This window comes from Bos grunniens, chromosome 25 (genome assembly GCF_055505025.1).
Source record: "Bos grunniens cultivar Pamir isolate PY7600 chromosome 25, Bosgru_T2T1.0, whole genome shotgun sequence".
NCBI lineage: Eukaryota > Metazoa > Chordata > Mammalia > Artiodactyla > Bovidae > Bos > Bos grunniens.
Genome location: NC_141189.1, coordinates 2,868,247 through 2,896,002, shown reverse-complemented (window position 1 = coordinate 2,896,002; position 27,756 = coordinate 2,868,247). Strand labels below are relative to the sequence as shown.

The following is a 27,756-nucleotide window of genomic DNA, read 5'->3' as shown; positions in this document are numbered from 1 at the left end:
GCAAAAAGAAGAAGAGGGCAGCAGAGGATGAGATGGTTGAATCATATCACCAATTCAATGGACATGAATCTGGGCAAACTCTGGGAGATCGTGAGCGCAGTAAAGTCTGGCATGCTGCAGTCCATGGGGTTTTGAAGAGTTGGACATGACTTAGCGACTGAACAAATACTACAGTACTTGGGGTCTGTGGTCAGAGGAACTGGAGATGCAAAGGGCTGGCTGTAAGTTATATGTGGATTAACCCCGACACTGCTCAAAGGTCAACTGTATACTAAAGACCACTGAACTATACAGTTCAAAAGATACACTCTTTTTTGTAAATGATTTTTTTTTTAATTTTCATTTTTTGGCCACACTGTACTGCATGTAGGATCTCAGTTCCCTGATCAACCAGGGATTGAGCCTATGCCCCCTGCAATGGAAGTGCAGAGTCGTAACCACTGGGCTGCCAGGGAAGTCCCCAAGATATATTCTTTTAAAAGGATTAATGATGAGTTGAGTTACATCTCAATAAAGCCTTTTTTATTTTTAATAAAAGGACTGTACAAGATGAACTACGCTGAAATGGCTACAATCCACTCACTAGATTGTGAGCCTTTCTGAGGCAGAATCACTGTATTGATCTTTTTAACCCCAGATCCTAGCACAGTGCTGACTGGTGCCTGGGCTGAATGGATGAAGGATGACCTTGAGATCAGTGACTGTCATTTGGATGCAAATTCTCCAGCAATTAGGTCTAACTAGGCTTTGCTCAGATCTGATTACAGCCAAGAATAAGCCCTCATGAGAAAATGATTCCGCATCACACAGACGGGACACTTTGTAATTCACAAAAGGCTATGATATCTGTTACTCTATCTGAATATCACACACAACAATAACATTCCTGTGAGGTGGGCCGGCTGGTTTATCATCACTTTCGTTTTCCAGATGGACAAATGGAGCTTCACTGAAGTTACAGACTGGCCCTAAGATACCTGCCTACACGTGGCACTGTGGGGACAGACAGCGGGTGAGACATGCCCACTGCAGGCTTCTCTTGCAAATCACAGCCCTCTTGGGCAAGCTGAGACCACTTCTGCCGTCCACATTCACAGGGATAACCTGGACGGCATCTTTCCGGTGCTCAGCTCTATCCCTGGCTCCATCACTAACCGAGATTTGACCCTAAATCATGGAGCTACTCTCTTTCCCCACACAGTCATCCACAAAATTGGTGTCATAAGACTTCCTCTACTTTCTTGACTGGGACATCATGAAGATTTAGAGCGGTCTTGCAGAAGGGAACAGAGATAAGCTGGACCCTCTGTCGCACCTCCACGCACATCACTTACCCTCCCACGCAGACCTTCCTCCTCCCGGGAACGCCGGCTCCCTCCGCTCCTCCACAGAACCCCAGCCAACAAATGGGCAGGATGTTTTCACATCAGACATTCACACGATTGGTGTGACCCCATTTCATGTGTGGAAAAAGCTACATCCCCCAAACACTAACTAGGCCTGCCCAGAATCAGGAAATGGTCAGATTACAGCTGACTCTCAAAGTCGTCTCTTCTCAGAAAACCCAGAGTGCTGTCCAAAGCCCACCCCACTCCTCAAACTTTGCCTGCACACAGGACTGCTCCTATTGACACCTGCATTCCTTGACCACTTCCATATACAGGATCTCCAGGACTCTGTGGGGGTACTGCTCCCCACCTCCTGAAAGGCTGCCACTCTTCCCACAAAGGGGGACCTGGGGACGCAAGCTGCCAACCAGACAAGCACCTCCTGCCCAGTTCAGCTGCCCTGGTCCCTGTGTGTGACCTTTGATCCTCTCCATACCCCGCTGCCCTGACCTCTCCAGTTCACAGCTCCCCAGGGCCCCGGCCCTAAGGGGCACAAGGGCCCGGAAAGGACACAGCCTGTGACTTTCTCTTGGCTCTAAGAACATCCTTTCCTTCCTGGAGTTTCCTTCTCCTCCTCGTTTGTGTGGGAGGAACTCAGACTGGTATCCAATGTTTCTTCCTGAAGACCCAGGTAAGACCAGATGTGAGCAGGCTTGCCACAATACAGAGCCCCCAAGTGCGCGTGTAAGCTACCGAGCCACACTCGGTGGCTGGCTCTCCATGCACACGCAGGTGATACGCATCCCAGAGCATCACCAGAAGCTGCCCTGGCAGGCCAGGCCCTGAGTCCGGGTTACAGATGAAATAGTGTCACAACGTCTTCTTGACTTATTAACTCCAGCAGGATCTCCTGGCCTGGGTCCAAAGCATATTTCCTTCACAGGGGATTCCGTGCTTCAGGAGTGACTTCTGTGGATGACACCAGTGCAATTAGGTGCTTTTAAATGAACAGATAAGTGAATGAGTAAATGACCCGGATTTAGGGAGAGTGACGCGGACACGGATAATCTAAAAGGGAAGCTAATAAGCGGCACTGCTTTTTGATTGTGTAATAAACTCTGCATGAAGTGCTCAGGTAGAAATGCCTCCCTGGCTGTCCAGCCAACGGTAAGACTGGCTTAAATTTCCCAAGGACGTTTTAAGAAGGGGGCACTGGAGGAGGCATATCTCTATCTCTGCTACAGGAGCCATTGACCAAGGACCGAAAATTCATTGCAAAACAACCTAAAAAATCCATAGTTCCAAATGAGCTGATGATTAGGAAGCTGACTCTGAGTACTAATGCATGCTTCCTTATATAATTGAGAGCATAATGAGCAGAGAGTGGATGGTGATAAGAGGTGACGTTTACTCTACAGGATAGAAAGGGATTTCACATCTGTAATTCTGTCCACCAAATCAACGTTCCCCAGGATAACTCCAAGAGTGTGGTAGGGTAGGTACCGTGATTTCATTTGGGATATCCCATCACATCATCTCTGTTGGGAGTAGTTAAAAGTCTTGCGCAAGGTCACACAGCTCCTAAGGGATGAAGCTGAGACAAAGACCTTTGTTTTCTGAGTCCCAGCCTAGTGCAGGCGGTCCCCACAGCACGTGCCCAGAATGAGCCAAGTTCTGTTATTTATTTATCCAAGAAATACTTTCCATTCATCCAACAAACATTAACTTCTCAGTATGGCCAAACACCGAGCTAAGTGCTGGGCCTCCAAAGACAAAGAAATAATCCAATTTAAAAATGGGCAAAAGACCTGAAGAGACATTTTTCTGAAGAAGGTATTCAAACGGTCAACAGGTACATGAAAAGGTGCTCAAAAATCACTAATCACGAGACAAATGCAAATTAAAATGACAATGAGCTATCACCGTACACCTCGCCAAATGGCAATTATCAGAAGATAAGTGACGGCAAGTGCTACTGGGGATGTGGAGAGAAAAGAATCCTCACACGCTGTTGCTGCGAATGTGAACTGGCATAGCTACTAGGAGAACAATTTGGAGGTTCCTCAAAAAATTAAAAATAGGCATCTTTGACCCAGCAATTCCACCTCTGGGTACATATCCAAAGGAAATGGAATCAATACCTTGAAAAGATATCTATAGTCCCACCATGTTCATAAGAACATTATTTATAATTGCCAAGACACAGAAGCAGCCTAAGTATTCACTGATGGATGAATGTGTATATGAATTTTATTCAGCCGTAAAAAAGAAGATAAACTTGAGGAAATTATGCTAAGTGAAATAAGTGAAATAAGTCAGAGAGAGACACTGTATGATCTCATATGCAGAATCTAAAAATCTGAACTCACAGAAAGAGAGAACAGCTTGGCGGTTCCCAGAGTGTGTCCTGGGGGAAAACAGACGATAGTGGTCTAGCCATAAGGTAAGTAGGTCCCGAGGATGCGATGGACCACATGGTCCATTACAATACTATACTGCATATTTGACAGTTGTTAAGAGAGTAGATATGGACCACATGGTCCATTACAATACTATACTGCATATTTGACAGTTCTTAAGAGAGTAGGTATTAAGTTTTCACCACAAGAAAAAGTCTTTAACTATGGGTTGTAGGGAATGTTAACTAAACTTACTGAGATACATATATATCAAATCGTGATGCTGCACGTCTTAATACACCTTAATACACGTCAATACATCTCAGTAATACCGTACTGGGGTGGGGGGAGGGGAGACAAAGAAAAACTGTTCCCTGCTTCTACAGGTTATTATAAGCAGCAAACAACCAACTTTATGCAAGGCAGATAGACAGACAGATGACAGCCATAAAGAAGCATATTATTTACTGGTACATACTGCCTCTTGGGAAACCTGTATGCAGGTCAGGAAGCAACAGTTAGAACTGGACATGGAACAACAGACGGGTTCCAAATAGGAAAAGGAGTACGTCAAGGCTGTATATTGTCACCCTGCTTGTTTAACTTATATGCAGAGTACATCATGAGAAACACTGGACTGGAAGAAGCACAATCTGGAATCAAGATTGCCGGGAGAAATATTAATAATCTCAGATATGCAGATGACACCACCCTTATGGCAGAAAGTGAAGAGGAACTAAAAAGCCTCTTGATGAAGGTGAAAGAGGAGAGTGCAAAAGTTGGCTTAAAGCTCAACCTTCAGAAAATGAAAATCATGGCATCTGGTCCCATCACTTCATGGGAAATAGATGAGGAAACAGTGTCAGACTTTATTTTTGGGGGCTCCAAAACCACTGCAGATGGTGACTGCAGCCATGAAATTAAAAGACACTTACTCCTTGGAAGGAAAGTTATGATCAACCTACATAGCATATTCAAAAGCAGAGATATTACTTTGCCAACAAAGGTTCATCTAGTCAAGGCTATGGTTTTTCCTGTGGTCATGTATGGATGTGAGAGTTGGACTGTGAAGAAAGCTGAGCACCAAAGAATTGATGCTTTTGAACTGTGGTGTTGGAGAAGACTCTTCAGAGTCCCTTGGACTGCAAGGAGATCCAACCAGTCCATTCTAAAGGAGATCAGTCCTGGGTGTTCACTGGAAGGACTGATGCTGAAGCTGAAACTCCAGTACTTTGGCCACCTCAGGTGAAGAGTTGACTCATTGGAAAAGACCCTGATGCTGGGAGGGATTGGGGGCAGGAGGAGAAGGGGACGACAGAGGATGAGAAGGCTGGATGGCATCACTGACTCGATAGATGTGAGTTTGAGTGAACTCTGGGAGTTGGTGATGGACAGGGAGGCCTGGTGTGCTGCGATTCATGGGGTCGCAAAGAGTCGGATACGGACACGACTGAGCGACTGAACTGAACTGAACTAATAAATGCATTTACAAATGCCTCTTGCTCATGGTTGTTGCTGTTTCAAAACAAAATGTGGACACAGATTTAAGAGCTAAAAAAAAGAGCAAGGTATGATTCAACTAACACATTCCGGGCTTGGCAACTTCAGAATTTATTGTTCATTAAAACTGTATTTTAATTATCCTAGTTTTAATTAAAGTATTATGTAGAGCTGGTGAAATGCAATTATGTGCAACTGACTTAAGATGTATAATAGGCTAATATTTGTAAAGAAATGCATTATTGTCACTAGATCTGCTCATGGAAAATGAAGTGGTATTTTATTTTCAAATGAAAAATTGGTACATAGAATATTAAACTCTTGCCATTAAACACTACATTGCCCACTCAAATGGAACCGAGTAACTGTAAGATGCCCACACCCACGCCCAGGCTACTTCCTCTGCACAGGAATGGTCCTCTGGCTGTGACATGCCCTGTGTCCCAAAGCAGGGGCTCAGGGTCAGCTGCCTGCACATGCCCAGGGACCTTCACCCTCTGCATCCTGCTGTGGTTAGAACAACCAGAACAAAAAGAACTCTCTAGGCTTCAGCAATCAGCATTTGGAAAGCCCATGGAGCATGCACAGGAAGCCAAGGCAGCGGTGCTGTGCCCCGGGGCTCCAGCACACTCTCTGCCCTGGGTCCCTCCTTCCCAGCTTACTCTAAGTCCCAGAAGACGTCCACAGACACAGCACCTGCTCAGCCACACGTACTCAAGACACTTCCAAAGCAGGTGTCAGGACGTGACTGCTGTGTGCAACGTCGTGTGGGTGACAGAGTGCCTCAGGCCTCATGTCCTTGAGCACCAGTCGGTCAGTCGCTTCTTGCCGGTTATCTCCTCGCCAGTCGGTCGGTCGCTTCTCACTGGTTATCTCCTCGCCAGTCGGTCAGTCACTTCTTACCGGTTATCTCTTCACCAGTTGGTCAGTCGCTTCTCACCAGTTATTTCTTCCCACACCCCTTACCAGCACATACCCACCCTGACTCCCTAAGAGTCCAAGTCCACCCACAAGGACTCAACCGGGCCCCCCTCCTGAACTGCATCACCAGATCCCGTCAAGTGGAAGGGACTGGATGGAGCAGCCAAGGAGAGGATGAGAGGATAGGAGGTGCCGGAGCACCCACCTCCCCTCAGTCCCCCACTCAGGCGCTCTACCACCCCACAGCCATAGTCGTCTGACTCTGCCAAACTGGATCACCCGTCACTTCCTCCCAATACAACACACAGACAACCAAAAGCCACCTCCCTCCTGCAAACCCTCCGCATCCTTGTTTCTCAGTCCTGTGTGCCAGGCTACATACTTCACCCTTCTTTGAACCCAACGACCTTCTCTGCAACTGCACCAGAACCTCTCAGCTTTCCTGACACAGTCCATGACCACAAACCACAAAGGTGTGGTTGCACTCAAATGGGCCTCTAAGTCCAGCGTGTGGCTCGATTTGCTGTTGACTCTCCAGATAATTATTTAATACCTTCACTTCTCTCCTTGTGTCACACTTCACTCTAAACTTATAACTTATTCCCAATATTCACAGAGGAAATAAAAATCACAAGAAAGTCCTCAGCTTTCCACAAGCACATCTGCAAACAGCATGCATCCATGCTCTGTGTGGAAGTGGCCCTTGAGTCTACTCTCTTGCCCTCTACTCTAGCCCTGACGGGGCCCCCACCACACTGGGGCCCTGCTTCCCGTGCTGGTGGTAAGAGTGTCTGTGCTGCCCAGCCTCCTCCAGGACTCTGCCCCTCGCCCACATCTCACTGGGTCCCCACCTTCTTCTTCTCTAGGAGAGCATTTCTGTAGCACACAAACATTCTCAGTCATTTTGCACCTTGAACACTGGTGCTGCTCCCCCACTATCTCATGGACACTTGCCATTTCACTGCAGCCATTCCCAATAAAAATCCCCCCAGAGTTATTTCAGCTTGCTATCTTTACAGCCTTCTCTGTTATTTTAAATATGCTAAAATTGTAATCACTGAGCATTTCCTAATTAGAGAAAATAATAAAATGATGACCAATATTTCCAACATCCTACTTCCTCCTGGGTTCAACATCCCTTGTCCTCAAGCTGGTCCTTAGCAGCTCTTCCAGCAAAGTTCTCAGAAATGTATATTTTCAATCTGAAAAGGTCTTCCTTCCTCCCTTACTCTTGGATGTTAACTTGGCTGGATATGAAATTCTGTGATGACCATTGTAGCCTCAAGTATGATCATCTTCTCTATTATTGCAGTCAACTGTCATCTAACTAATGTTTTGAGGAAATCTGAATTATGTGTATGGTTGCTTTTAAGGCTTCTTCGTCTTTGAGGTTCTACAGTTACACTATAATAAGTTTAAATTTGGATTTAGTTTTATTTATCTTACTTGCAACCTTTTCTGTTTCTTGACTCTGAAGGTTCCTCATGTTAGGAAATACTGCAATAATTCTCTCTCTGAATGTTACCTGCCCCATTTTCTTCATTCTTCCTTTCCGGGGCTCTTCTTAGATTTCTACTGATTATTCTATCCTCTTGGCCTGCCTTCTGTATTTTCCATCTTTTTATTTCTGTGCTTTATTCTGAGTATTTTCCTTCAATCTAGCAAAACAATATTTCTTACTTTAGCTGTAATATTGTCTGCTCTTTCACCCATTCAATTGGTTTTTTAAATAAATGATTGTATTTTTCACTTCAAGAAATTTAGTTTTTCTCTATTTGGCTCTTTTTAAAGTCAGCACATTAAAAGATGTTCAACATCATTAGCCATTAGGGAAATGCAAATTAAAAAACACAAGGAGTTATAATTACATACCCATCAAGATGGCTAGAATAAAAAATAGTGACAAGATTGAATGCTAGTGAGGAAGCGAAGACACTGGGTCACTTCCACCACTGGTGGGGATACAAAATCGTACAGTCACTCTGGAAATAGTTTGGAATTTCCTTAAAAAAAAAAAAAAAAAAACTCAACACGCAAATACCAGACAGCCAGCTGCTGTGTCCCTGGGCATTTATTCCAGAAAAATGAAGACATATTCACACAAAACATATACAAGAATATTTACAGCAGCCTTATTCATAGGGTGAAAACCTAGATACAACCCAAATGTCCTTCACCAGGTGAATGGTTGTATGAGCTGTGATATGTCCATGCAATGGAAAACCACAAAATAACAGGGACTCTGGATACAACCCAAGTGTCCTTCACCAGGTGAACGGTTATATGAGCTGTGATATGTCCACACGATGGAAAACCACACCATAAAAGGGAATCTGGTACTCGCACCTGCAATAACCTGAACGAATCAGAACTATGCTGAATGAAAAAAGTCAACGGTAAAAAGTCACAGACCGCATGATTCCATTTACAGAACATTCTCTGAATGATACAATTACAGAAATGGAAACCAGCTTTGTGACTGTCAGAATTTGGGGCACGGATGAGGGATGGAGGAAAGGGATTGTGATATAAACAGGCAGCGTAGCAGGAATATTCTGTGTTTTGAGTGTATCAGCCTTAATATCCTGGCTGTGATGCTGCACAACAGCCCTACAAGGTCTCACAACCTTGTGGGGAAGCAGCTAAAAAGCATATGGGAGCTCCCTGTGTGACTCCTAACCACTGCATACGAATCCACAATTAACCCAAATACCAAGTCTGATTAAAAATGAGGAAAAACCAAATATTATATGATTTCACTCATATGAGGGACCTACTGGCATCAAATATCAATAACCTCATATATACAGATGACACCACCCTTATGGCAGAAAGTAAAGAGGAATTAAGGAGCCTCTTGAAGGTGAAAGAGGAGAATGAAAAAGCTGGCTTAAAACTCAACATTCAAAAAACTAAGATAATGGCATCTGGTCCCATCACATCATGGCAAGTAGATGGAGAAACAATGGAAACAGTGACAGACTTCATTCTTGGGCTCCAAAATCACTGCAGGTGGTGAATGTAGCCATGAAATTAAAAGATGCTTGCTCCATGGAAGAAAAGCTACGACAAACCCAGATAACATATTAAAAAGCAGAGGCATTACTTTGCCAACAAAGGTTTGTATAGTCAAAGCTATGGTTTTTCCAGTAGTCATGTATGGATGTGAGAGCTGGGCAATAAAAAAGGCTGAGCGCTGAAGAACTGATGCCTAAAAACTGTGGTGCTGCAGAAGACTCTTGAGAGTCCCTTGGACAGCAAGGAGATCAAACCAATCAATTCTACAGGAAATCAATTCTGAATATTCATTGGAAGGACTGATACTAAGGCTGAAGCTCCAATGCTTTGGCCACCTGATGCGAAGAGCCGACTCATTGGAAAAGACCCTGATGCTGGGAAAAATTGAAGGCAGGAGGAGAAAGGGATGACACAGGATGAGATGGTTGGATGGCATCACTGACTCAACAGAGAAGAGTGTGAGCAAATCCCAGGAGATAGTGAAGGACAGGGAATCCTGGTGTGCTGCAGCCCATGGGGTTGCAAAGAGCTGGACATGACTGAGCAAGTAAACAACAGCAGCTGGCATCAAACTCTGGAGACAGAAGGTGGAGGGTGGATGCCAGGGGCTGGGGGCGGGACGGACAGCTAAGCGTGAACGCGGACAGTGTTTCAGTTTACAGGATGAAGGGGCTCCAAAGGTGGGGTGGTGGTGATGATGGCTGCCCAGCAAAATGAATACAGTTAATGACACTTAATTTACAGAGAAAAATAGTTAAGGTAGATTTCAGGCTACACATAGTTTGCCACAATTTCAAAAAAATTTCCAAAAATAAAACCCAGAAACACTTCGAAAGATGTACCACTGTGCGTGGAATACAACCCAGATTCTTTCCCAAATTCTGGCACCTCCAGGATCCCATTTCCCCTCTTGGGCCCCTTCTCTGTCCACTCTCTGTTCACAATGCCCTGAGCACCAGACCACCAGTTAGCAAAGGCGACAGGCTTTGTCCTGGATTTGCATGTATGTGACCCCACTGCTCAGAATATTCGTCCTCTAGATCTGTGCATGGCTCGCTCCTCCTCCTTCGGACAGGAGCCCAAGAGTACAGTGGGGCACAGGGGCAAAGTGTGGGCTCAGCACCGACCAGCTGTTGGCCTCTCTCTGTCGCTGCTCCTTTCAGCAGAGTGACAGTAATGTTAATAACAATACAACCCACCGGGCTGCTGTGGGGCTTCGGTGAATCAGTACAGAGAAAACACTTCAAGCGGCGCCTAGCACTCAAAAAATACCTAAAAACAATACTTATCAACAGCACCTCAAAAATATCACAGAAATCATGTCCAACAAAAGAAGGCAGAAACAAAGGATTCCGTATTCTGTGATTCTATTTATAAGCAATTCTAGAATAAGCAAACTAACCTATGGTACCAGAGTGAGATTAGGGGCAGAGTGTGGCGGGACCGGGGGTAAGAACTGTCCTAGGCAACTTGATTAGGAGGGTGATAATACCCGTGTATACACTTGCTAAAATTCATCAACCTGTGTCCTTAAAATCTGTATGTCCTGTTGTATGTAAATTACAACTCAACAAAGCGGATTTTAAAGCCTCACCTGCACAGAGGCGTCCTTGGCCACACCCCACTCCTGCTCAGCTCTCTCCCACCCACCTTTCTACACCCCTCGTCACTTTCATCATCCTCTGGATACGCCTGTGTTTCCACGCTGGACCATGACTCCGGGAGAGCAGAAGCTCCAATGTCCTCAGGCCCCTACCTGGCCTGAGCAGCTGGAACAGTGCCTGGCACAGAACAAGTGCTCAGCAAGTAACTACTACATGCAGGAAGGAAGAAAGAGCAGTGGAGAGGCAGGCCTGGCCCTGAGCATTGCTGGTGCAGACACCAGAAAGGACCTCAGAGGCTACCAACGATGCTGTCCTCATTTTTGACATGAGAAAATGGAGGCAAAGGAGAGTAAGTCATCTTCCCAAGGTCAGAATTAATGGTGGAAGCAGGTCTGGAGCTCGCATCTCCTAGTCTTCTTTACTTATACAAATATGGCTCAATTCACACGTATAGACATACTCTATAAACATTCACAAAATGCCTATAAAACATAATATGAAAATTTTAAAAGCATATTATTTTGAAAGCCCAGTTAACTATAAAAATATTATTACAACCAGATCTACTTCATTCAAGCATTAAGTTGTGACTCCCAATACAAGCGCTAATTTAAATACACCTTTCTTGCAGTGCCTGAAATGAAATGGTGATAGGTTAATGGATGCTGGAGTATTTAAGCATGGACAATCATGAGTCAGACTGTTTTCAAGTCACCTGGGATGCTGTTTCCTGCCCATACTTCACAATTCAGCTCATTCTGAGCAAGTCATCTCACAAAACTGACTGCAGGTTTGAAATATTTAGTCTATAAACCTCGCATTCCTAGGAAAACACATGCCTGTACACTTGTGCTTACACATTCCCGTCAGGTAGGCTAAGGGTGCAGTTTGAGAGTAAGAACCTGCAATTAAGCAGAAGAATGGCACTGCACAGAACACGTTTCTGCGTCCTAATCTGATAACTACCAACATGAATTACCTCCCGGAGGTAAGAGGAGTACTGAATGACATCAGCATTCACATTTCATATTTTGAGAAATAAAAGGAAACAAAGAACATATATCTAAGCTGAAATAACACAGAACAATTTTATTATCAAAGTAGACTATACTTATAAGATAAGGCTATACTCATCTCTGACGTGCAAAGATAGCAAACTAACTGTTTGGATTCAGTAAATCAGAAAAACACATAAGCACTTTTTTCATCTTTTCAGATAAATAAAACCTATAATTACCAATTCAAAATTCTAAGTATATCTTATTCTCTTTCAAAATATTGTTTGCTTTTCCAAGATATATTTCACCTTCGTTAGCACCACTTCCTCCTGAGGTTTGTTATGTCTCTCCCCTACCCCCCTGTTTTGGTGAGGATGTTTATACTACTACAGGAATTTCCTTCACATTCCTCATTTGTTCCGTTTTTCCAGTATTGCATCTCTGCTCTGCACAGCACCAGGCCAAGGAGGGCGATAAACACAGACATCTTAGATGGTCAGGACTCAGGGGAGGTGAAAACCCCTTGAGGAGACAGCATCTACAGACACAGGGCAGGGTCGTGACTCTCGCTAGCTAACGTCTCCAGGGGAGATGTTGAAAGAAAGTGGCCACGTCTGCCACATGCTGGTCACAGGGACAGACCCTCAGCTTAACTGCTCCAGACCCAAGACACTTGCCTCCAGGTGAGACCCCTACCTTCCCACCGTATCAGTCCCCTGTGGAGCCCTCTGCCTTCAGTCCCTTTGCCGTGTTACCGCCCATACGCCACAGTTTCAGGAACTGGGACCTGCATCCCCTTGGGAGGTCCTGCTCCCTGCTCCTCGGGCCTCAGGAGGGGCCCTGGCTGCCACCCCGTCTGCTTCGGTTGGCCAGGCTCTGCAGTTCTCCAAACACTCCAACGTGCTTCCTTGGTGCTTAGCCAGAGGCATCCTCTGTGACTTGCAGCCAAGAGCATCTTAACTGATACGATGGAACTCTCTGGGCTTTGTTCCCTGGCATGTATGGTCCATATGCACTGTAAAGCCTATAAGTAACAAAACGGCAACCACCCCCAAGGTTCACCAAGCTGCCTTTGCTAACCTTGAAAGTGGTATACACAACTGTCCAATGACTGGATCCCCTTGGCCATCCAAGGGGATGTCACTCTTAACAAAACAATCCAAAACAAATGTCTACACCTTAATTAGAAGGGCGTGTTTGCCTTCTCTTTGTCAAGAATTTCTGAAGATAGGGACCAACAGACCCAATACAGAGAGGACAAACAGCACACATGCAGGCATGTTCACTGACGTGGGCGAGTGATTGTGTGAGCCTGTGGCTCATGGCAAACCCAGGCTAACCTACAGTATTTCAACTTGAAAGCTGCTGTTCTAAAACAGGAGGAAAAAGATGAAAGCAGTAAAAGGAAAAAATAAATCAAAAGCACGAAGAAGGTTCGGCAAAATAAAGTGAAACGAAGAATTGGCCTGATGCAGAAGAGAGCTTGAGATGTAGAGTCGGCAGACCTGGGTTAGAGCCCCGACTCTGCCATTTGTCAGCTATGCGCCCTTGGGTGGGTCATTTAACAACTCCAGTCTTCAGTTCTGATAGCTAATTATACCTGCCTCAGTAGGCGACTCTGAGGATTAGAGAAGATATGTTTAAAGTACTCAATAATAGCTGCTGTTAGTATTATTAATAGACTATTCAACTAATTTTTCAAGTTGAAAAACATTAGACTCACCTTTTCCCTTGAAAATGAAAAAAAAAAAAAAAAGTCATTTAATTTTAAGCCTAAAGCTCACATTTCTCAGGTTATGAGATAATGTTAAAGCGTGGCGGGGAAGGGGTGGCAAGGTGAGGAGGCCCCTCCTTCCCTTGACGGCGGTCCATCCCTCCCGTGTGTTAGGGCGCTGACCCCAGGAATCGGTAAAAGCCGATGGAGAGGTCTGGGCTGCCTCAATAGGCGTGAAACACCTTGAGCCAATCGCTTCATTTTAAGTGACGCCTCTCACGGTCAAGAACAGGCCTGGTGCCGTCTGAGTCTCGCCCGCCCGCCATCTGGGCAGAGGCGACGCGTAAGTGCTCTTCCAACTGAGGCCTGAGCTGGACTCCATCGGACGCGTCAAGTGGTACATCTGTGAACGACGCACAAACTTGTGGGGATAACTACGCAAGTACTGATTTATGACACCTCGCACAGCAGGTACTTAATAAATATGGGGGTGATGATGAGGTGGAAAATACGAAACTAAAAGGCCTTGAGAAAGTGTAAATATCCATAATCAGCCTCATCTCATCTCTTAAAAAAAAGAAGCCATCAGGCATATTACTCTACTGAGACTGGAGATTTATCAGTCACTTCATGGTGGTAAGCAGACTGTCTGCTATGACACTAAGTTAAAGCCCTATGAGTATCTTTTGTGTTATTGGCTCACCAGGAATTAAGCAGTCTTCAGCAAGAAATCACAAGTTAAAAAAAAAAAAAAAAAAAAACAAGCTTACAAAATTAAGAGTTGTTATTTCTTTCTGCATCATTTTGTACTTGAATAAATGTTGTCTCAGGAACATAGCTAGACAATGGATTAACAAATGAATTACTTTGTAGTTATTTGCTACTGAATGAAAATAATCCTCCACCACAGACACTAATTAGAAGCTCCAGTGTTTGAGGGGAAGCCTAAGTCAACCTACCCGCCCTTCCGAGGACTGACTCTTTCCACCCGTGCCCAGCCACACTGTGCTCAACACAAGGACCTTCCAGAACACTGCACAGGAATCTACCTCAGCTGCCTTATTCTCAGCCCCACCACCCTCTAAGAAAACGAGAAATTGATCCCTTATCTCTGTTTCACGCCAATTCCAGAGGCATTTGTTATAATTGGAATCAATATAAAGGTGGATACCTAAGCAAGTTTCAATAAAATACAGAACAAGGGCATAAGTTATCCCATTTCCCAAGGTAATTTATATTTTTACTAGAATTTTAAAATATGGCTTTTACATATTTCAGTATTTTTCCTGTTTTCAATAACCAGGATAGAAACATTTGCTAAATAAGCTTAAGAATTATGTAGGCACAAACAGAGTTCTGATGCCCAGGCAGAAGAGTGGGGATTCTGGGCTTAAAGACAGGACCGAGTGGACGGTCAAGTGGGGAGAAAGCATATTTGAAAAACCATTCAGCAAATTCTCTTACACATAACCTTTCTGGGAAAAAAATAAAACCATTTTCTTCTCACAGTTTTTGTTTTTTTTTCCTGAGTGCAACCATCTGATGGCATAAATATTTGACATTTAGCCCAAGATTATAGCATTTCATGATCCTTTCAGAAATGTCCATCCTCAAAACCTTTATATTCAGTATATTATCTTTAAATTACATTGCAAAATGCCCACTTATGAAATATATCCGAAATGTTCTTTTTAATCACTTAAAGCTTTCAAATGCAGAAACTATCTTGCATTAGATAAATATCTTAAATGGGAGATAGGCAAGAACACCTTGAAATAATGCTTATCTAATCACAAAGCAACTGCTCTGCAATAGATGGGTGAACCACTAATTAGACAAAGGGAAATAAAACTGTCATGGTAGGATAAAAGGATAAAGAGAAATAAGCAGTAATTACTGTTTTATCGTCAGAGAAAGTAGTATCAAATGTGGCTCAGTAAAAAGAGGGAAAAACCCTACAGCTCTGTAAGTAAATACCAGAACTCATTAAATTAGTACTTGGAGCTCAGTACAACTCAGGATGACAATGGCATCTCAAAAAAGTGCATTCAGAAAAGGAAAAAAAAAACAAACCACCATAAAGAGTGAGTGAGGGTGCTTTAGTTAGGGCATGTGCTATACTGGAGAATAACATTACATGAGGCTTTCCTTAAACTGCTTAAAAATGTCCAAGCCAGTCTTAAAATAGCTCTTGATTAAGGCTCGAAGTAGGTCTAGGAGACCAGGTTACTCTTTCTGAAGCTTAATTGGCACACTTAATATGTACAGTGGTACCGACCGGTGTCACGAGACGTGTTTCGAACTGCAGGTTTGGAACAACTTACATCCTGCTGCTGGGGATAATCTTGTGCCCGTCTCGGAACCACGTCACCTGGGGCCGGGGGCAGCTGCTGATGGGCGGCAAGCTGAGGACGGCTGCGCGGCCTTCCGAGACCACTCGTCTCTCGTCTGCATCCGTGAAATCTCCCATATCTGTAGAGGAAAATCAGACTTCTAAGTTCCAGAAGACTCTTTTTGAGAGGGAGGGAGGTCAAAGATGGACACTCTGTTTTATGGCAAAGTCACCGACGTCGCCCTCATGGAGCAGTGAGACCACAGAGGAGCGTTCCTGCCGATGAGTGCAGGCTGGGGGCGGGGAGAAGCGAGGGCAGGAGCCGCGGGCCTCCAGAGGGCCCACAGGACGCGTGCGTCAGCAGAGCTCCGTGGTCTTTGTGTTGCTGCCGCAACAGGACAAGGACACGTGTGCCACCGATTTTAATACTGACGTCTTTGTGGGAAAGCATCCTCCTGCTGCATGAAGCATTTGCTCAGAAGCGCTAAGAAAATGCCTTCGGATACCGCCCAGACCTCTGCCGCCGGTTCTGCCCAGGCAGCCCTGTTCAGCTTCGCCGCTGTTTCTGGGGTGAAGGCTTCCTGAAAGAATCTTCCGGGAGAAGTGTTTTTTTAACCATTAGTTCACTTTTGGAGAGTTCTCTAAACCCCATGCTACTGACTTCATTTGGGGCAGGTAGGTTTTGTTCCAGTCTTTGTGCTACTTACTGGTTTAGAGCATTTAAAAAATAGGATCACAGGAAAAAACCCAGACATTACAATGTGGGTATATGTGGCCAATTTTAAAATTAGTACCATCTGAAAGGTTTGAAAAATTTTCATATTATGAGTAGCTACAGATATATGTATATACACATGGGTATGGAATTCATATACATTTGGAACAGTCTAGAAAACATCTCTATTATCAATGAATTTGTGATTCAGAAGAAAGTATTTACTATGTTGCAAGCAGTATTTAATAGTCTAGGAAACATATGAAACAATGAAACGGATTAGGATATTCACAGGTAAAGTGAAATTTGTTATCAAAGAGAGAAATTAGAGATAAGAAAGTCTAGCCCTAGAGATAAAGGATAGCAAGAAAAAAGCCCAAAATTAAATTTTATAAACTAGTACTTAATATATTATAATAAATTCTAAGCTTATTCAAATATATTTTGAGTACTGACCTTAATTTTTTATTTATGAATTGTTTTCAATTATTCAATTGAATAAAAATTCTGAATTATTCTGCAGACAGGTTTAGTTGAGTGACTTCACCACCACAATTCAGAAAAATGAAGTCTTCCTAGTAATTAAAACTAAACACGTATAGCATCAGCACCGTACACAGTCACTAGTAATTACAGGGGAAAAGTAGAATAACTAGAAATTATTTTATTTTATACAGTAACACTGAAAACTGCAAGCCTTAACTGAGGTCAAAATGACAAGTGAGAAAATACCTTCATCATTGGTTGACGTGACCCAATTTAGGAGCTCTTTAGAATTCTCTAAAATCTATTATGAGGCATTAATATGCAATTTAAAATGACAACACTTTTTGCTTTCTTTTAAATAAAGAGACATTTTGGTTATAAATTCAGAATATAATAAAGCCTACAGGCCACTTTACATGGACCCTACCCGTCACAGATTTTGGACTAAAGTATTAAAACTAAATATTAATACTGAAGTATTAAATGCTTTGAATTGGCCGACTCCCCTCTCCACCATTCTGCTAAACACTACACCAAAATTCCAGTCCCTGCCTTCTGATATCCCCTCTGGTTACTTTTAAAAGTTTCATTCTCTAAAATGGTCTGCCCAGCAGAGAATTATTAACTCACTCCAGAATTGAGACATGCTATCCGTGGACTTGGGCAGTTGGATTTCTAAACAAATCATCATTGGAGAGAACTGGCTACGAACAGACAAAATCTTATCTGAGTTTAACTTTTTTATTTTAAAAACATTTGAATCTGAATATAACAAAAGCTGAGAGCAGCTAATTCATAAAGCAGAAAGCATCTTGCTCATTTTTCCTATCCTCCACGGGGCCTTATCTCCTAAATTGAAAGAAGTGGCATTCACCTCACCAGCCCCACCATCATCGTCGGACCAGCTGCATTCGGTATTTACTTATCTCTCAACCAATTTTAGCAATTATCCTCTTCCAAATAGAACCCGAGATAGAAACTCAACTCCCACCATGGTCAAAGGTGACTTTGATTAGCGTGCCCACAGACACTGTTTAACATTTGTAGATGTTTTCACTGTGCACATACATGCGACTTGAACTTCCGATCTTCTTTGCAAGAGTGCTCCCATTCTGTTCCGAACAACGCAGCGGTAAAACCCGGCATCCAGCCTTTGCAAAGATGGAATAACGTACCTGCCAAACAGCAAAAAGCAGTGTTAATGGTTGTATAACTACACAGCCAGCCATGACACCCAATCTAGTATATTTTGGTATCTAGCAGCAAAAATATTTTAATTTTGGTAAACTAATATCTATGCACCCCTTTGCTGACCAACAGGCTCACTGCAACCGCAGTTTATCTGTGAGGCTATGTAATGGCTGTTTGTCTCTCCAACTAGGCTGTGACTACCCCACACCCCATGGACCCGTCTTGTTCACCGCTGTACCCCATGCCATCATGTAGACACATCACTCAAAATGGCCTCAATGAAAGATAACTGTTAAAAAGCTGAAAAGCATTCCACTTAAACTAGGCCTTTTGATTTTTTTTTATAATTCCTTTTCTTAGAATTTCTAAAAATTCTTTCTAGAACTGCAACAGTTATGTGCTCCTGCATCAAAGTTCAGACAACGCGGGATGAGACACAGGCCTCATTCAGGCGAAGCGAGAGGGACACCAGGACACAGCTCTGCTCCCCACAAAGAGCAGAGCCTTTGGGCAACATTCACTCCACACACCTGCCTTTCTTCTACACATATGGCCTGATATTAACTTTAAAATCTTTCCTGATTGACTAAAAGTTTCTTTTATTTGTATTTTCCATTCCTATGATTATAAATAACCATTCCTCAAATCAATGCCTTTCTAAAAAGATCAGTAAATATTACAGGGGGGAAAAGGTAGTTAGAAGATATGGTCTCCATAAAAGCCCTGTTTTTTTATAATTCAGGGATTTTTTTTTTTTTTTTTTGGCTAGGAGGATAATTGCTTTACAATACTGTGTTGGTTTCTGCCATACATCAACATGAGTCAGCCATAGGTATACACACGTCCCCTCCCTTTTGGGCCTCCCTCCGTCCTCCCCTCCCCTGCCCTCCCATCCCGCCCTTCTAGGTGGTCTCTGAGCACTGGCTTTGAGCTCCCTGTAAACATGTCCCCTGCCTTTTGAGCCTCCCTCCTCCCCTCCCCTCCCCTGCCCCCATCCCTCGGAGCACTGGCTTTGAGCTCCCTGTAACCCAAGATGTTTTTAATTCCATAAACAAGCAGGAGACAAGGGGGGACCACTTGAGGTGAGCAGCTCCGGAGCTCGAACCTCTCATGCTACCTAGGAGAGCACATTTAATAGGTTTCTAAGCTATGTTCACCAAGAATCAAGACTTGAGTTCTGGATACTTATTACACATGGAAGGGTGCTATCCTAAGAAGGAAAAAGAGAGCCTGAACCCAGTCAAATAGGCGCCTACTTTCCCAAAAAGAGAAGACACCATGATGCTATCCTTTTCTAACAAATGCTCCGCTAATAGATACCTAGTTATCTAGTAACAGGTATCGTCAACTTAAAAATACTTCCTCTTACAAAGTATAATCAGAGAAATGTAAAAAAAATAATAATTATCAGGTAAAAGGCACCAAGTAACATGTGCTTTATTTGCTCAGTTCCTACACATACCTTGAAATCACTTATATTCAACTAATTGCTCATCTTTTTACTCAAGTATGTCCAATTAGTCACCCAGAAAAAGGAACTGATAGGCATAATTTTTAAGTGAATAAAACATTTGGAAAATACAGGTAATTCAGTATTAAGCAAATATTAATCATCATAATTATGGCAAGATTAATAAAATATTTTATGAAAAAATACTGCTGAGCCTTAGTCTTCAAAAATTTATTCTATACTGAAGAATGGTTCTTCTCAAACAGAAAATTAATTAGTGAAGACAATCAGAACAATACCAAACTGAACACAAAGAGTCAATGCCATTTATTTAAATTACAAATCAAGACTAGAAGAATGAGCACCTTTGATTATTATATACTGTGATTATAATAAGGAGGAGTTTTGAGATTAGGTTAAAACAAAATCAAGAAAAGTTTTTGGAAAAGAAATAACAGAAGTTACTGGAGTACATATTTGAAAAAATACAAGAACAGTTTCATGATTGCAACTTAACCACATTTATACGATTGTTATTAATATTTTGTATTTTTGGAATACCCTGAATAGCTTTTATATTCTTACTAATTTCTATCGTAATCCTATGTACTAATATGCAAAAACAGCACTGCTTTCAAACAGGGAGAAGCAGACACAAAACTGAATATTAGGCATATGCTGCTTTGTACTGTCTCTTAGTCTAATGTCTCACCAGGGAAAAGAAATATACAAAAAAGTTGCAAAGTATTCCACCTAATACAGGAATTCCTACACAAATTATGTTCACCCAACAGATGGGAATATTCAGCGCAAGCCTATTGTTTACAAACATACACTTTTAAGCAAAGAAAGTTCCCTGACTCTTTGTAAGAAAGCGTGATAAAATCTTAGCACCATATGCCACTAAAATATAGAAAATGCTTGCTCCCATTTCAAAAAAGCACAGCAGGGAACATTTGTATTCACTGTTTCATGGCAGAACCTACCAGACCAACAGAACCTTTTCCAGGCCCAGTTCATTATCAGGAGGAGCAAATTAAAGAAAATCGAACACAAAATCACAACAAACCCAAGGTTTAAATGTTCTTTCTGGTACGTAGAGTACCTCAGCTCTGAACTGCCACTTGAAATGGGCAACAGCGACAGCCTAGACTTCCTCTAAGCAGCAGTTCTAGGCCCAGTTCCGTCCTAACAGTTGCTCGACCAGCCCTCCCTGGAAAGGGTGACTGACACTGCGTGCCCAGGGTCTGCACCGTGTCCCTGTGTTCGGAGAATTCTCTGCTCTGAGTCCTGGTAGAGGCAGACCCTTCCATTAACAGGGCACAGGAATGAGATAGTGCATGGTCCCTGAACACACACAGTCTGGACATTTAGATCTGGGACTGGTGACACAGGAGCAGGGCTAAGAGAGCATCTGTCCAATAGCACAGCGGCAGGGCACCAAGGAGCCCTGGGTCAGGGGAACGGGGCAGGTGTCCAGTGCCAATCAGGTGGAACCAGGGTCCGGCAGTACCAGCAGCAGCAGGACCCGATGGGGCTGGCAATAGGGGTGATTTGGCTCTGGTGGGCCCACTTCCCTCTGTTCTTGCCTAATGTCAAGCCAGCCCTGAGACTGTGAGAGCAACCCAATGACCAGGTAAAAACTTCCTTTATTTCAGAGAGGGTTTGATTGGCTTGTCCTGGAACTCCCCGGAATGTAGCTGACATAATTTTGGTTGAAAAAACGTCTTAAGTTACTAGGTACTCATAATGGTCACAGAAAAACCTCAATAATGCCTCACTGAATAATCTCTTTTTAAAAAATCATGGCTTCCTGGTTAACCACTAAGAATCATTAAGTGGTAAATAGTGCCCAAGAAACTGAGACTAATTAACATATAATGTGGAGTATCCCTAACAAGAGCCACTCAAATCTTAGAAAGTATCTGACAAAATACTGTCTGTTTCAGCACAGTTACTGCTGAACAGTTATTCCCAACAAGAGTTAGATGCTCTAAGCACACAGGTCTACAAAAACCTATCAAGTTCAGAATAACAAAATTACATCCTCCTTGTAGAAAAGAAAAGCCATACTTCTCCCTCTAATGGCAAGGGATGTAACTCAATCCACAAGAACGATTTTTCATACCCATTTAAATTAGATATGTTTTTATTTTTCTTTTTGGGGGGCCTACATTCATTTTATGCCACCGCAGACAAGACTACTCCCCACAACTTTAGTTTTTTTACACTGGTATGGAAATATCTATTTTCCATGAAAATAAAGAACCAAGTTCTATAATAAACTTTCCTATTTGGGCCCAAAGTCTAGCGTTATTTTTTTTAATATTTATTTTTATTTATTTGGTTGCTTTGGGTCTTCATTGCGTCAGTGGGATCCTTAGTTGAGGCATGAGAACTTCCAGTTGCACCACGTGGGGTCTAGTTCTCTGAGCAGGCTTTGAACCTGGGCCCCCTGCACTGGGAGTGCAGAGTCTTAGCCACTGGACCACCAGGGAAGTCCTTCATTCTTTAAAGTGTTAAGAAAAAAAACAAAAAACAAAACTAGGCTGTTTATATCCTTCTTGGGACTAACTCAATTCTATTTTTGGAAACAAGATGACAAATAATTGTATTTTCAATTTCATTTTTAAAAATTTCTTATTTGAAACTTTAAAACATAGCAACAGTCAAAAGTAGAATGAGTCTATAGTTGATTTTTTCCTCAAGTAAATAGTGAAATGAAAAATCCAGACTGAAACTTGTTAAGAAAGAGATGGAATTTTGAAGCATTGTCCAGCTCACTAATATGTCCTAGACGTTAAGGGTTACGTTTTGAATTTCTTTCAAGAGTTAATCGGTATGAAGTTAAAGTAAACAGTATAATAAAGATGGAAGTTAGTCAACGGGACCATTATATCCTCAAAAGTTCTCTAATCTGAATTTTATTTACTTAAAAACTTGTATTAAGTTGAAAGGGGCAACAGACAGTCCCTTCTGGGATTGGGCTAGGAAGCACCTGTGTGTCTGTTGTACTGTTTGAGAACATATATCTGGGGACTGCAAGCACTCCAGAGAACAAGTGGATGCTGAGTATCCACAGACCAGTAACTACATGTGAACTGTGTATTCACGTATAAAAACCAGTTCAAGATTTCAAGAGTCAACACTGAAAAGTTTCAAAATATCTTCTTCTGGGATTGTGGTTTTTGTGATTTTCTCTAATGGGAACATTGTTTTGGGATCACTCATTCTTCATCCATTCCTAGCTTCAGTCACCAAACAAGGGACAGAAAAACAGAAATTCACATTTTGGGAAATACAGACACATGTCTGAAAATATTGTCAGATATGTGATTAGGAGAAAACACCTCTCAAATGAGGAAGAACAGAGCCTCAGAAATCTTTGTGAAAGACCTCGGGTTTTTTTAGAGCTAAATATCCTTTATTCCATCTGTTTACTTAATTCTTTATTTTGCCAGGTTCTCCAGAGACATTAAAAAATCTAAGACCGTTATATGAAGGGCTAAAATATGAGGAGAAATGTCAGTTCCTACACAGTCAAATTGATCCACACCAAACACAATGGAAAGAGAACCTAGGCTATTAAGTGTTACAATATTAGCATAAGTGAATTAGAAACAAATTAAAAAGCTTTCACTTGTCTTGTTGGAAGCATTTGTCGACAATTATGTACACACTTGTTTGGTCATTCTGGTTAAAGTTCTTAGATTTGACAATGATGATTAGATAAACGAGGCAAATGGGATTAATTGTCTAAATCCAAATCATCTCCAATAAGAACTTTTAAAAGTTCAATGATAATTTTGCTTCAGAAATTCTCTGGAAAGAATCATATCTGCTATGACCACACGGAGTTGAAAAGATAGTCAATTAAAATCAGAAATACATATAAACAATACACAACTGGGTAGGAGGAACATAAGCCTTGTGACGCACAACTAATATTAGAGGTCAAGGTCAAACAAGGCAGCACAGGCTCACACCACGGAAGCCTGGGACTCAGCACGGGATGCTCTGACTAGGAATGAGATGAGAAGAGTCTGCCCACTTTTCCCTGCCAGAGTTTATCTTCCCCTTCCTTATAAACAAATTGACAAAAGGACCTGATGCCTTAGGAATGAGAATTTCATTTACTAATTCCAGGGCTTTAAATATAGCTTTGTAATATAGAAGAAAGGCCAAAATTAGGCTGAAAGCTTTACACCTAGTGCCCAGCCATTCACATCTTGGGCTCCAGGAAATAAGAAAGCTACCCCAAGCGTTAAGAGTGTGAGATTATAAGGGATTCTGCTTACTTTAGTCCAAGTGGGCAAGACTAGTTCGTTCATCCGACCAAACCACAACCCACTGTGGTTGTTGTGAGCTGGGCAGCTCACAGAGGACAGTGAACCAGGAGGAATGACCAGAAACAAGGTTGGGAAGCTGAACAACCTGGGGACTCGGCCCTCTGTGGGAAAATGCGCGGGGGAGGGGGGTGACCCTCAGTTTGGCTGGTTGGTGACAAAACCAACTGGTTACGTTTCACTTAAGAAAACGGACAATGAGTAGGGGACCCAGCAGATTAAAAACAAAACAAAAGACTCTGTTAGCCTTTGCCCTGCTTCGATTTGCACTCCAAGGCCAAATTTGCCTGTTTCTCCAGGTAGCTCTTGACTTCCTACTTTTGCATTCCAGTCCTCTATAATGAAAAGGACATCTTGTTTGGCTGTTAGTTCCAGAAGGTCTTGTAGGTCTTCATAGAACCGTCAACTTCAGCTTCTTCAGCATTACTGCTCGGGGCATAAACTTGCCCCGTGATATTGAATGGTTTGCCTTGGAAACGAACAGAGATCATTTTGTTGTTTTTGAGATTGCATCCAAGTACTGCATTTTGGACTCTCTTGTTGACTATGATGGCCACTCCATTTCTTCTAAGGGATTCCTGCCCACAGTAGTAGATACAATGGTCATCTGAGTTAAATTCACCCATTCCAGTCAAACTTAGTTCGCTGATTCCTAAAATGCTGATGTTCACTCTTAACCATCTCCTGTTTGACCACTTCCAATTTGCCTTGATTCATGGACCTAACCATCCAGGTTCCTATGCAGTATTGCTCTTTACAGCATCAGACTTTACTTCCATCACCTGTCACATCCACAACTGGGTGTTGTTTTTTGCTTTGGCTCTCTCTCCATTCTTCTGGAGTTATTTCTCCACTGATCTCCAGTAGCCTATTGGGCACCTACCAACCTGGGGAGTTCATCTTTCAGTGTCCTATCTTTTTGCCTTTTCATACTGTTTTTGGGGTTCTCAAGGCAAGAATACTAAAGTGGTTTGCCATTCCCTTCTCCAGTGGACCACATTTTGTCAGAACTCTACACCATGACCCGTCTATCTTAGGTGGCCCCACACAGCATGGCTCATAGTTTCATTGAGTTAGACAAGGCTGTGGTCCATGTGATCAGTTTGGTTAGTTTTCTGTGATTGTGGTTTTCATTCTGTTGGTCCTTTGATGGATAAGGACAAGAGGCCTATGGAAGTTTCCTGATAGGAGAGACTGACTGGGAGGGAAACTGGGTCTTGTTGTGATGGGCGAGGCCATGCTCAGTAAATCTTTAATCCAATTTTCTATTGATGGGTGGGGCTGTGTTCCCTCCCTGTTGTTTGACCTGAGGCCAAACTATGGTGGAGGTAAGAAAGATAATGGAGACTGCCTTCAAAAGGTCCCATGCACTCAGTGCCCTGACCCTGCAGCAGGCCACTGCTGACCCACAGCTCCACCAGAGACTCCTGGACACTCATGGGGAAGTCAGGGTCAGTCTGTTGTGGGGTTATTGCTCCTTTCTCCTGTGTCCTGGTGCAATACAATGTTTTGTTTCTGCCTTCGAAGAGTCTGTTTCCGTAGTCCTCTACACAGTCAGCAAAAACAAGACCAGGAGCTGACTGTGGCTCAGATCATGAACTCCTTAATGACAAATTCAGACTTATATTGAAGAAAGTAGGGAAAACCACTAGCCCATTCAGATAAGATCAGATCAGATCAGATCAGTTGCTCAGTCGTGTCTGACTCTTTGCAACCCCATGAATTGCAGCATGCCAGGCCTCCCTGTCCATCACCAACTCCCGGAGTTCACTCAGACTCATGTCCATCAAGTCAGTGATGCCATTCAGGCATCTCATCCTCTGTCATCCCCTTCTCCTCTTGCCCTCAATCCCTCCCAGCATCAGAGTCTTTTCCAATGAGTCAACTCTTCGCATGAGGTGGCCAAAGTGCTGGAGTTTCAGCTTTAGCATCATTCCTTCCAAAGAAATCCCAGGGCTAATCTCCTTTAGAATGGACTGGTTGGATCTCCTTGCAGTCCAAGGGACTCTCAAGAGTCTTCTCCAACACCACAGTTGAAAAGCATCAATTCTTTGGCGCTCAGCCATCTTCACAGTCCAACTCTCACATCCATACATGACCACAGGAAAAACCATAGCTTTGACTAGACGAACCTTTGTTGGCAAAGTAATGTCTCTGCTTTTGAATATTCTATGTAGGTTGGTCATAACTCTCTTTCCAAGGAATAAGTGTCTTATTCAGGTATGACCTAAATCAAATACCTTATGATTATACAGTGGAAGTGACAAATAGATTCAAGGGATTAGATCAAATAGAGTGCCTGAAGAACTACAGACAGAGGTTCGTGACACTGTACAACAGGCAGTGATCAAGACCATCTCCAAGAAAAAGAAATGCAAAAAGGCAAAATGGTTGTCTGAGGAAGCCTTATAAATAGTTGAGAAAAGAAGAGAAGTGAAAGCAAAAGAGAATAGGAAAGATATACCCATTTGAATGAAGAGTTCCAAAGAATAGCAAGGAGAGATAAGAGAGCCTTCCTCAGTGATCAATGCAAACAAATAGAGGAAAATAATAGAATGGGAAAGACTAGAGATTTCTTCAAGAAAATTATAAATACCAAGGGAACATTTCATGCAAAGATAGGCACAATAAAGGACAGAAATGGTATATACCTAACAGAAGCAGAAGATATTAAGAAGAGGTGGCAAGAATACATAGTAGAATTATACAAAAAAGATCTTCACAACCCAGATAACCACGATGGTGTGATCACTCACCTAGAGCCAGACATCCTGGAATGCAAAGTCAAGTGGGCCTTAGGAAGCATCACTACGAACAAAGCTAGTGGAAGTGATGGAATTCCAGCTGAGCTATTGCAAATCCTAAAAGATGATGCTGTGAAAGTGCTGCACTCAATATGCCAGCTAATTTGGAAAACTCAACAGTGGCCACAAGACTGGAAAAAGTCAGTTTTCATTCCAATCCCAAAGAAAGACAATGCTAAAGAATGCTCAAACTACTGCACAATTGCACTCATCTCACATGCTAGTAAAGTAATGCTCAAAATTCTCCAAGCCAGGCTTCAACAATACGTGAACCGTGAACTTCCAGATGTTCAAGCTGGTTTTCGAAAAGGCAAAGGAACCAGAGATCAAATTGCCAACATCTGCTGGATCATGGAAAAAGCTAGAGAGTTCCAGAAAAACATCTATTTCTGCTTTATTGACTATGCTGAAGCCTTTGCCTGTGTGGATCACAAAAACCTGTGGAAAATTCTGAAAGAGATGGTAATAACAGACTACCTGACCTGCCTCCTGAGAAATCTGTATGCGGGTCAAGAAGCAACCAGTTAGAACTGGACATGGAACAACAGACTGGCTCCAAATAGGAAAAGGAGTATGTCAAAGCTGTATATTGTCACCCTGCTTATTTAACTTCTATGCAGAGTACATCATGAGAAATGCCAGGCTGGATGAAGCACAAGCTGGAATCAAGATTGCCGGGAGAAATATCAATAACCTCAGATATGCAGATGACACCACCCTTATGGCAGAAATCAAAGAAGAACTAAAGAGCCTCTTGATGCAAGTGAAAGAAGAGAGTGAAAAAGTTGGCTTAAAACTCAACATTCAGAAAACTAAAATCATGGCATCTGGTCCCATCACTTCATGGCAAATAGATGGGGAAACAATGGAAACAGTGATAGGCTTTATTTTCTTGGGCTCCAAAATCACTGCAGATGGTGACGGCAACCATGAATTTAAAAGATGCTTGC

At 42.7% G+C, this 27,756-nt stretch overlaps 1 protein-coding gene across 4 annotated transcripts in view; it reads right to left on the bottom strand.

The window, feature by feature from the left end:
* The window catches only part of SDK1 (sidekick cell adhesion molecule 1), a 742,921-nt gene that overhangs the window by 425,103 nt on the left and 290,062 nt on the right, over positions 1 to 27,756 (bottom strand). For all 4 annotated transcript variants that reach the window (XM_086376792.1, XM_086376793.1, XM_086376794.1 and 1 more), the window contains exons 3-4: positions 18,084 to 18,190; positions 15,807 to 15,954 (exon numbers count right to left, since the gene is read on the bottom strand). In XM_086376792.1, the coding sequence (XP_086232918.1) occupies positions 15,807 to 15,954; positions 18,084 to 18,190 (255 nt within the window). The remainder of the gene's footprint in view (positions 1 to 15,806; positions 15,955 to 18,083; positions 18,191 to 27,756) is intronic.